This window comes from Oryctolagus cuniculus, chromosome 12 (assembly GCF_051225735.1).
Source record: "Oryctolagus cuniculus isolate XC-2025 breed Fujian yellow rabbit chromosome 12, ASM5122573v1, whole genome shotgun sequence".
NCBI classification, from domain to species: domain Eukaryota; kingdom Metazoa; phylum Chordata; class Mammalia; order Lagomorpha; family Leporidae; genus Oryctolagus; species Oryctolagus cuniculus.
The window spans coordinates 42,882,455-42,894,626 of NC_142878.1; the positions used below are offsets into that span (position 1 = coordinate 42,882,455).

Consider the following 12,172-nt stretch of genomic DNA (forward strand, 5'->3'; position numbering starts at 1 on the left):
GGAGAATTGGTAAGCGTCTTTTTCTTTTTAAGATTTTATTTATTTATTTGAGAGGTAGAGTTATAGAAAGAGATAGGAAGAGATGGAGAGAAAGGTCTTCCATCTGCTGGTTCACTCCCAAGATGGCAGCAATGGGATCTTCCAGGTCTCCTACGCGGGTGCAAGGGCCCAAGCACTTGGACCATCTTTCACTTTTTTTCCAGGCCATGAGCAGAGAACTGGATCAGAAGAGGAGCAGCTGGGACATGAACCAGTGCCCATATGGGATGCCAGAGTCACAGGCAGAGGCTTACCCTACTACTCCATATCGCCAGTCCCTGTTGTCACTTCTAATCCTGGACGTTACTCCATGACAGCTTCCTGGAGAGCTTTCCCAATTCACACACTGCTTCCATATCCCCAGTGCCTCGTACACCTGAACTTAACACGTGCTCAGTAGATATTAAATGGTGTATTGCATCAAAGTCATTTGAATCCAAATGCTCCTGCTTTGCTTTTTCCTCCTTGAGCCAGCAACTGGGGCTTCAGGATAGATCCCCTTCTCTCATTCATTCATTTCCCTTACATGAAGGGTCACGGAGGCTTACTGATACTTTCTAACTTTAGTCTCCAATCCAGTCTCCACATCCTCTAAGAATTCCCAGCGTAAAAATCTGCAATGCCCAAAGTGATGTTTCTCAAACTTTAGCATCAGAATCAAGTTTTGTAAACACATGTTTTTTTCTCAACGTAGAACTTTCTAATTCAGTAAGTCTGGAACAGGACCCACAAGCGGCACTGCTAACAAATTGCCAGGAATGCTGACGGTGCTGGATGGAGACCATGCTTGGAAAACCACTGAAGTCATGGTTCTCAACTGGTGGCAAACATTAGAAAATGATCATTGCTGGGCTGGCATTGTGGTTCAGCAGGTTAAAGCCACAGCCTGCAGCGCAGGCATCTCATACGAGCCTGGGTTTGGGTCCCACCTGCTCTACCTCCCATCCAGCTCCCTGCTAATGTGCCTGGGAAAGCAGCAGAAGATGGTCCAAGTCCTTGGGCCCCTGCACCCACGTGGGAAACCTGGATGAAGCTCCTTGGCTTCTGACTTTGGCCTGGCTCAGTCTCTGCTGAGCCATTTGGGGAGTGAACCAGCAGATTGAAAGCCCCCCTCCCTCCCTCTCTGTAACTCTGCCTTTCAAATAAATAAATCTTTCTTAAAAAGACAATGATCATTATCATCCATTCCCACATATGGTAAGACAGGCCAGTTTTTTTCCGCATCAAAGCTCCACAGATGATTGTGCTGCACTATTCTGGTTAAGAGACGTGAGCTCAATGATTAAGTCCAGGATCTGGACTTCACCTTCTTCCCAAGCCTTATTTTCCAACACCTCCTCCAACTTTCTACCCTGCTCTGTAGTCCATGGAAAAGCAGCCAGTCTGATGAGTCCAGATGTTTTTCCCCTTCTCTCTTGGTTCATTCCCCAGCTTGGTTCATTCATTCATTCATTTCTTTTTCTTTCTTTCTTTCTTTCTTTCTTTCTTTCTTTCTTTCTTTCTTTCTTTCTTTCTTTCTTTCTTTCTTTTTTTTTTTTTTTTTTGACAGGCAGAGTGGACAGTGAGAGAGAGAGAGACAGAGAGAAAGGTCTTCCTTTTCTATTGGTTCACCCTCCAATGGCCACCATGGCCAGTGCATTGCGCTGATCTGAAGCCAGGAGCCAGGTGCTTCTCCTGGTCTCCCATGCGGGTGCAGGGCCCAGGGACCTGGGCCATCCTCCACTGCACTCCCGGGCCACAGCAGAGTGCTGGACTAGGAAGAGGGGCAACTGGGACAGAATCCGGCGCCCCAACCAGGACTAGAACCCGGTGTGCCGGCGCCGCAGGCAGAGGATTAGCCTATTGAGCAGCGGCACCAGCCTCATTCATTCATTCATTCACTGAGCACCCAATGCATGCCAGTCACTGCACTAGATGTAAGGGGAAGTACAGTAAACCTCACAGAGGCGGCCCTGCACACACCCCATCCCAAGTGCTCCAAGCTCCCTGCGCATAGCTCTGCTTCCCTCATTGCACAGGTAAATACTGGCTTCATGCCACACTCTCCGACCAGACTATAAATTCTATGAAAGCACAGACTAGTCTGTCTTTGTAGATACTCAAGACATGTTTCTTAGATTAAACTGAAAAGCTCTTCCCATGCTCTAGGCTTCTTTCTAAAATCGCCTCCAGAGCCCTCCTGCGTGCTGTCTGTCCCGGCTTGTTCTGATGGTCCTGAGCAGAGCCACAATGAGTTGTGCCTTCAGTGATCCCGTCCCCTATCTCCCACAGATTTCAAGCTCAGCACCCGAAATTCTTTCTTCTATGTTGTTTGCAGGCCTGGCTCCTCCCATGAAACTGAACTTCTCAAGGGGAGAGACCATATTGTTTTTCACTCTTTTTAATCTCAGTACTTCATACTAAGGCAGTCATATAGCAGGGATTTAAAAAGGTCTGTCAAATTAATGAATGAGTTTATTTTGTTTTGACTTAAACCTTTTTTTGAAATGCTTTGGGGGCTAGCACTGTGGTGTAGTGGGTAAAGCCTCCACCTGCAGTGCCGGTATCCCATATGGGCATCGGTTCAAGTCCTGGCTGCTCCATTTCCAATCCTGCTCTCTGCTATGGCCTGGGAAAGCAGCAGAAGATGACCCAAGTCCTTGGGAACCTGCACCCATGTGGGAGACCCAGAAGAAGCTCCTGGCTCCTGGCTTTGGATTGGCACAACTCCAGCTGTTGCAGCCCTCTGGGGAGTGAACCAGTGGATGGAAGACTTCTCTCTCTCTCTGACTCTCCTTCTCTATGTAACTTTTTCAAATAAACAAATAAAATCTTCAAATGAAAAAACTGTTCTACCCCAACTTCTGTGTGGTTTTAATGAAATCAATTTAAGACTATTCCATTTCTGCACAGTAGGAGGATGCCTTAACTCATACAGTTTCATACAGGATAGAAATGTACAACACATTATTTTAAGGGAAAAATTTGACCACAGCTCTGGTTGAAATCCTCAGAAGGTAAAATATCATTAATGAATTAGCTGCCACATTCTCAACTCAGGCTCCAGAACTGACGTCCTCACTCTATCTTAAACCTTTTATCCCAGACAAGTGAATCACCCAGCCTTTTTGCCACTCAATTCTCTGATTCATATACTGAATAAAAGACATAGCTTAGAGTCTATGCCAAGTTTTGACAGCAAGTAGGATGCTTCTTAATGAATCAAAGGGCATCTTTGAAATTCATTTCAGAAATGAAATCAGACAACATCTCCGTGGAAGGTTGTCCAAAAAGACATGGTTATACTTTATGAAATAGATGGAGCATAAGTGTTCTTGGCAAACTGTGCTCAGAACATCATGCCATGCACAGGGCAGGTCTTCAATGCATATGTAATGGACGAAAGAAACAGAACAACTGACATACGCTCTCACTGCCATCAGAAAGTGCTGAGTCCTGCTTCCCCTGAGATGACCACAGACCCGCACCCTGCAGGTCGTTCCGAGAGCACCGGTTCTACCTGGTGATGCCGGGGCAGGACCAGGCGTCTTCCATGGGCGCACATGCTCCTTACTAGAAACCACACTGCTTCACATGCACTCAGGGAAATCTTGTGGCCGGTCATACTTATAACTGATAACCATGCAGTTCATGGTTGGATAGAAGCCACGAAGCAGCATTTTGATCCACACCTCTTTGTCAAGAGAGGTTATAAATTCATTTCTAAAATTCTCAGAAACTTAAGACCCCCATTCTGTGTTATAGCACAGTCCTCCCCGAGGCAGTCCTACTCCTTTACCATGGATCACATACAATGTAAGATATTACACATCAGTATACAGAATCTTCCGAGCATGCATGAAGATAAGGAGAAGAATGAAAACATATGATCACATGTACGTAGGCAATGAAGGCTTTGGAAAGCCAATACTAGTCCCACAATTACTTTCTGAAAACAATGCTCATTCTATGTAACAAAAAGGAATGGTTAATGAAGTTTATGTATCACTGGAGCAGATAATTTTCTACAAGGCCATGTTCTGAAGACTGTAGAATTAAGGATTTGACTGTGGGAGCAGAGAGTCTTAGGCGCAGAACACCCCAGAAAACCTCACCCACGTGCATGTCTCAAACAATGCTTTTCTCTATGTAAACAGAAAAGAGAGAGGGGTATATGGTTTTTGTCCTTAGTATTAAATAGTTGGCTTTTCTTCAGTGCACTCTTAAATTTCTGCACAATGCACAGCCTTCAGCACCCCAAGGAGCATAAACAAAGGCTATCAGGCAAGTTCACCTACTCCCACTTCACAGAACAATGCTTGTTGTTAACTAAGCAATTCCCAGGGTAGACTTATGATTTGTGGAGGCCTGAGTAAGTACTCAGGTTAGGTCCTTGGAATCTGGGGTCAGAAGCACGAGGTGCTGGTAATCTCTAGGGCTTTTAGAAAACATGGAAATGTGACCTAAAGTTTGTGCTTGCATGTACACAAGAGACTATTTAGGCATTCAGTGAAATTAAAGCATAATAAGGCCTCCAAACAACTGGTAGTTCATGCTCCAAGATTTAACCTTTTCTTTCTTACATGCTGCTATAGTTTTCTTTTGGTAAATCAATGTCTACTGGGGCTGGTGTTGTAGCACACTGGGTTAAGTGGTGATGCTGGCATCCTATATGAGTTTCAGTTCGAGTCCCAGCTGTTCCACTTTCGATCCAGCTCCCTGCTAATGCACCTGGAAAAGCAGCAGAAAATGGTTCAAGTACTTGGGCCCCTGTCACTCACATGGGAGATTCAGATGAAACTCCTGGTTCCTGGCTTCAACCTGGCCAGCCCCAAGCATTGTGGCCGCTTGGGGACTGAACCAGTGGGTGGAAGACTGATCTCTCTCTTTCCTTCCTTCTGTCTCTCTCTATAACTCTTTCAAATTAAATAAATATTTAAAATAAAATAAACATATCTACTTAATCAAATAAGATGGATTGAATATGCACACAATACATCTGAAATATTTTAAAAATAGTGAAAGAGCAACAAATTATACATTCAGGTAAATTTGAAAACTTGAAAAATGTTTTTTCTTGTCCTAAGCAGAATTATGACAATGATTCTTTTTCCATATTCTTAGACCCTAGGTTTTTATAAGACAGAATTTATAATCCTTCTGCTTAATTTAACCTTAAACTTTATGAAGATTGTAGATCAGTCAGAACTATCAGCACTTTAAAAGAAAAATGCATGAAAAGGCTTCTTCCTCCTGCCTTTTCAGAGAATACTTTGGCTATAGTAATACATGATGCTATTAACAAGTAGTATAACTTTTGGAAATAGTTTCTCCCTCTTGCTGTGTGGCTCAAGTATAGAGTGAAACACATTACTGTTTCTGTTTTTATGAGTGTGATTATTATCAAGTCATTAAAACTATTAAATAATTAAATTCCATCAGTACTCTTACTTTTAGTAAACAGCCACTGAATATTAAAATTGAATCAGAAAAGGGAAAATACAGACAATGTTTGCATAACTTTCAAGTCATGTGGAAATATTGGAATACATGACTTAACCTCTTAATGGTGGGAGTAGTTGGTGTTACATCAATACAGTCACCCATCTCAGGCTGAATGAAACTTTGTTGACGGGGCACTGAAGGAATTGGGTCCTTTCACACCCTAGACAATTCAAATGTTAGCTTCTTGTTGTAATTGACTTTATGTAAAGTTAAATAGCTAGCCCAATTTAACAATTGTTAAATTTCTGTTATTCAGGGAAATTATATTTTGCCAAGTTTCCAAGGAGGTTCTGGTATTTGAGATTTCCTTAAATAGACATTACAATAAATCATGAAGTCGATAAAAAAGAAGGCAATACACCCAAAAATGTATACAGGAGAAAGACCAATAGTGTAGGCACACTGTGGGCCCAAAGACTCTTGTTTGGAAAAAAAAAAAAAGTAATGAAAGTAGAAATTTTGAGTTGGATGACAGGGACTGATAAAATTCATAGCCCTTAATTCTGCCACGAATTTCACAAATGCCTGATCTACTGAGCTTCTCCTTGTCTGTTAGCTGGGAAAGAATGCCTGCCTAACACCTACCAGTAGAAAATCACTGAAAAAGTAGATTAGTGAGAATAAAACAACAAAAAGAATAGCTCCCTACCCATTGCTTCCCAGTGAATGAACTTTTGACATATCAGCAAACTCTTCTTTTCTCTTGCTGCTGCTGGTATACTGCTCACTATACAGCTTGAGGGACATCTGCTCAACAGCGTCTCTTTGTGCTTCCAGGTAGCATAGTTGAGCCTCAGCCTAGAGAGACAGAAACAAAGAGGAATTGCTGTTTTAATCCAGAAGGAATGCATTTCAAGTGAAGTGTAACGACTCAAAGAATGGGAATTGTTCACATCATTATACTGCTCCTTTTTGGGCTGGATTTAATGGGATCAGCTGGGCATATTGTAGTATTATATTTTAGATCTGAATCTTATAAGTTCTTCCTTAAAATATGACCTGAATAAATGAACTCCCAGAAGACTCAGTAAATATCACAAATATCCCTGAGATCATAATACTGTATGTTAAGACTTTACATAAAAATTCTGTGAAATTCCTTAATAATATTATTCCTTACATTGTCACATATGTAGCATTTATTTTTAAACATTCCCCTTCATCCATACAGCGGGATATATACCAGACATCTATTGTGAATGTTTCTCTGTTATCTTCTCCAATAATAAAAAAAAAAACCCTACTATTAATTGTGGTACTTCTTCAATAGTGACAACAGACTTCCCTTATTATATTTTGTTGGTTCTCTGCATCCTTGTCTTAACACTTTTAATGTGGAAGGAGTGGTGGTTTTGCTTACATGCAGGTTTGCATTGTTAAATCTTTCATAGTTACTCAGGGCTCACTGTAGTAAGGGAGAGGAAGTAAGTTCACCATGCTGTTTTCCATCAAACCAAGGCCAAAAGAATGCTGAATAATATTTGGCATGGAAATGTATTGAATAGATGCTTTATTTATTGCAGATGTTGTGATTCTTATGGCTTCAGGGTTCCCTAGAACACCAGATGAGACCAAGAATGAAGTCTTCTCAGGGCAATGCTGAGTTCATACACAGTGCGGACTGAAAGTCTTACTTTCTTTTAGTGCACTTCACTAAATCCAAACACATTTATTAGCATTTCTGATAAACCTTAAAACTGCTACTTTATAATTTTATTACATAATATCCTAAGAAAACACTTCTGGGTTGGCTGAATAGTTACCAGAAGGCTACAACATGCAAAGTCAAGTTAGACATGACCTATTGGTAGAATTCAGAGCCAACCAAAGCCTTTTGTCTGTCCTCTCGTATTGTACACTTGACTCTGGAGGGAAAATTGGATGTCATAAAGTGGCTGCTTAAAGGCCAAATGGGGATGCTATAAATAAAATGAGTGTCTTATCAAAAGTAAAGTCTCAAACCATTACAGAATCCATGCTTTTGTTTTTCACAAGCAACTAGTTATGAATGCTCTATATAGCCAAGGAAAAACTTAAAGAAACAATGTTAAAATTAGGACAGTTAATAATTGAAGTTTCAGAAATCAGCTCAAAACTGCAACCTATGTATTTGGTAATGTGAACTTTTCTTGCCCAAATGAATTGGCCTGGACAGTTAAGAATTATGTCAAACGCTATAAACACAGGAGTATATTCAGTTGGTTGTAGGAGGTGTTGCTGATGGAAAGACACAAAGGAAATGCTAGATTAGTGCAATTTTGCATTGTGTTAAGGATGCGGAAAAGGACCTATGCAGAATGTTAATAGCACATATAGCAGAGTGTGAACTAAGAGGTTCGCAAACACAGGAACTGCCGGAATAATTCCTACTGACTTAAAACTTTTTTAAAAAAACAATAAAGTCAATATTAGAAAGACAAAGGAATACTGCCTTATAAAAGGACACATAAATTCTTATGTTATAAATGAGATAACAAAAATGTTGAACAATCGTCAAAGAACTTAAAAACAGTACTGCTCCAAAATGCCACCCTCTCTCTTCTACCACAAAGCTATAGGGCATAGCAAGGAGGATGTCCTTTATGTGAGTATTCCACTGGCAAGCCCATGAGAATAATGCATCTGTAGGATGAGGTGCTAAGGGACATGCTTGATATCTAGAGATTTCTGATAGTTTTTAACCTTCCTAACTATCAAGCTGCACCATGGCTCTCTCTGGGTACTGATCTCACTTTTGTGTATCACTGGTCACAAAAAGGATCATAAAAAGGAAAGTAGTGTAGCCTCATCTCTACTACAGAAAAATAAGCAGTATTCAACCCTTTGTGATCCTTGGACACCTCTGTGCACCAAGGAAAACACCTCTCATATGACAAGGATGCACAGGAAGAGAACAAAGCAGAAAGCAACTTGAATGACAATTAGTCATCTTACAAAAATGATTGAAAGGTTGTAATCTAAGACTTTTATTGCACAATATCTCACAGGCATTTGACATGGAAAACTTCTCTGCACTAACAAGGAGATGAATTATATGGCCCAGGCCTTTTTAATCCATCTCTATCTCCGCTTTCAGTGATTCATTCCTAAATGTGCTAATAAAAATAAAACCAAAGTTGTTCCTTCTGCTAAGGTTGAATGACTTCGCCAGTCTAAATCTCTCTGCAGACTGTCTGCAAAATTTCTCATCCTATATCTTAGTCCAAAGATAAACTTTCAAGAGGAAGAGATGAAAAAAAAAAAAAAAATAGAGGTCGGCGCCTCACTAGGCTGGCTAATCCTCTGCCTGCAGCGCCAGTACCCCGGGTTCTAGTCCCAGTTGGTGCGCCGGATTCTGTCCCGGTTGCTCCTCTTCCAGTCCAGCTCTCTGCTGTGGCCTGGGAAGGCAGTGGAGGATGGCCCAAGTGCTTGGGCCCTGTACCCGCATGAGAGATCAGGAGGAAGCACCTGGCTCCTGGCTTCGGATCGGCGCGGCGCACTGGCTGCAGCGTGCCAGCCGTAGCGGCCATTTGGGGAGTGAACCAATGGAAGGAAGACCTTTCTCTCTGTCTCTCTCTCTAACTCTGCCCGTCAAAAAAAAAAAAAAAAAAAAAAGGAAAAAGAAAAAAAATAGAATTTTGAGAAAATAGTAATACCATCCAATAAGAAATTTTATTAACATCTATGATAATAGATAACTTTTTAAAAGTGACTATATTTTACAAATAAAATTGAACCTTATTAATATTAAGGAAATGTAATCAACAGGATTTGGCCACTTATTAAAGACTCAGTGACAGGTCTATCACCTTGTTTCTATGTCACTGAGAGACCCACCGTATCATCAAAAGAAGTATATGAAGAGCAGTATGGGTGGATGGAAGAAATGAGCTGCATTTGAGTGTTAGTTTGCAGTACTGGTGGGATGATCTGAATAACCTGTCTAGCAGCAGGTGGAGATAATGGGATTGAAATGCAAACCTAGCAGTAACTCTTGAAATGAAAAGGTGAAATGAGATGAGGATATGATGAGAAGAGAAAAAGAATCAGTTCCCACCTACTGCAGCCTATGTCTGCATTACCTGTTGACTGACCCAATGCAACTGATTCACAATTGTTCTACATCTCTCCTTTACAATCGTCCCCAAACTCATATTGTATCACTGATCCACCTTTTTGAATCACAGCTGAGATCACTGGTGTGTGGTTTCAGGGCTTGATTCTAGATCTCTTTTCTTTATCCACCTTCTCTTTCAAGGATTTAGATGCCATCTCTACACCAATCCCCTGCTCTGAGCTCCATACTTACAGACCAATCAATCTCCTGACATCGTACTTACATTACTTCAGACCCTACTGTTCAAAACTGAACTTCTCATTCTCATCTTTGCTACATCCTTCAAACCTCTCTGTATTTAGGTCTTTCCTTTTAAACAAATGTGTGACCTGTTGCTCAGGTCAGAAACCTGAGAGTCATTATTGACTTCCCTTTTTCTACTTTCTAAATTGTTGATTCCTCTTCCAGAACCTCTCTCCAGTCTGCTCCTCAACCTGCACCGCTGCCAGCCCAGTCCAGGCCTTCATGGTCTCTCACTTGCAGTTTATCTTCCAAACACGTACCACCCCTCACTCATTCCTACCCCACCAGTCTCTTCCCTTGCAGTGGTCAGAATGGTCTTCATAAAACATGAGCTGATTTCATAGCACATTGACACACGTTAAAACAGACTTCTCTCCATGGCCTACAAGGTTTGGTTCCTACCTACTTCAGACCTCAGGTCCTACAAGTCTTCCTTCTTGATCACCATTCCTTGTAGTTGTTCAATTCTTAAATGCTTCAGTTCTTTATACAACTCTTTCCTGCCTCAAAACCCTTGCATATACTTTCCCCTTTCCATGGAACATTCTTGTATTAATGTCTGCTCATCCTTCAGCTCACAACTGACATGTAACTTCTCAGAGAGGCCTTCTCTGACTATCAAAACAGATCCATTTCTTTTTTTTTTTTTTTTTTTTTGGACAGGCAGAGTGGACAGTGAGAGAGAGACAGAGAGAAAGGTCTTCCTTTGCTGTTGGTTCACCCTCCAATGGCCGCTGCAGCCGGCGCACCGCGCTGATCCAAAGCCAGGAGCCAGGTGCTTCTCCTGGTCTCCCATGCGGGTGCAGGGCCCAAGCACTTGGGCCATCCTCCACTGCCCTCCCGGGCCATAGCAGAGAGCTGGATTGGAAGAGGAGCAACCGGGACAGAACCAGCGCCCCGACCGGGACTAGAACCAGGTGTGCCGGCGCCGCAGGCAGAGGATTAGCCTAGTGAGCCATGGCGCTGGCCCAAAACAGATCCATTTCACTTTGCATTATTTCAGAAGCAGATCATCTTCCCTCAGAGAACATATCACAGTTTAAAATTTGTTGCATTTGGTGGTGTTGGTTTTGTTCCGTCTCAATCTAGTCTCCAAGCTCTTAAGGCAGTGTGTCTGTCTCCTTCGCCATTTTGCATTCCCAGTAACTTGGCAGTATCTGGAACATGAGAGGGGCTCAGTAAATACCTGTCGAATGACTGAATCATGCATTCATTCACCGATACATTTACTTCTGTTTGCTAAGACTTTTGCAGGTCTCAACAACTGCATCAGGGACTGTGGGTCGAAGGAAGAATAAAACACAGTCCTATCTCCTGAAGAAGCAAGTGTGGGAGAAGGGAGAGCCACACTAACTCCCACTATGCCAGGTGAAGTGATTGTGGGAGAAGACAAGAAATAAAATAATTGCTGAATGGTGGGGTGGGCAGTGAAAGCTGGATAGCAGTGCCATTGGAACAAGAACTAATAAGATAATGAGTGTGACATTATCACGTGAAGAAGCAGCTGGATAGCTTTAGAGGCACAATAATTCACTTGTTCACATGCCCAGAATCATGCAAGGATGCATTCAAAGAACAGTGGCTAGAACGTAGGGGCATTTGGGTAAAGAGGCCAAAGTGGAAAGGCATAGACTTTTCCTGTCACAATGAGTTATCTGATGGGCCCAGCTAGATATGCGCACACAGCTCCTGCTGCTTGGTATATTTTGAGTACACCTTGTTGTGAAGAGTCTCAGCAGTTCCTATCAGACTGGAAGCCCAGAATCCCACAGTGAGAATGCCTAAGACATGCTCTTCACTTGTCCCTCTAGTAATACTTTCTTACAGTATTATGGGCTGCATTGTGTCCCCACCCACCCAAATTCACATGCTGAAGTTGCAACCAACATCATTGTGACTATATCTGGTATAAAATCCTTTTATTGTTTGGAAGATTCATTTGTTTATTTGAAAGGCAGAATTACAGAGAGGGGAGAGGCAAAGAGAAACAGAAGTCTTCCATCCACTGGTTCACTCCCCAAATGGCCACAGTGGTCAGGGTTGGCCAGACCAAGCCAGGAACCTCTTCCGGGTCTCCCTGAGGATGCAGGGGCCTAAGGACTTAGGCCATCTTCCACTGCTTTCCCAGGTGCATTAGCAGGGAACTGGATTGGAAGTGGAGCAGCTGGGACTTGAACTGGCGGCCATTTGGGATGTTGGTGCTGTAGGCAACAACTTAACTCGCTATGCCACAGCACCAGCCCCAGAATAGAAAATCTTAAGTAAGGTTAAATGAAGTCATGAGAGTGGGGTCCTAATCCAGCAGGAGTA

General features: G+C 42.3%; 1 protein-coding gene across 16 annotated transcripts in view; it reads right to left on the bottom strand.

Annotated features, from left to right (window-relative positions):
• The window catches only part of AKAP6 (A-kinase anchoring protein 6), a 633,025-nt gene that overhangs the window by 148,578 nt on the left and 472,275 nt on the right, over window positions 1–12,172 (bottom strand). For all 16 annotated transcript variants that reach the window (XM_051822153.3, XM_089309798.1, XM_051822154.3 and 13 more), the window contains one exon: window positions 6,173–6,321. In XM_051822153.3, the coding sequence (XP_051678113.3) occupies window positions 6,173–6,321 (149 nt within the window). The remainder of the gene's footprint in view (window positions 1–6,172; window positions 6,322–12,172) is intronic.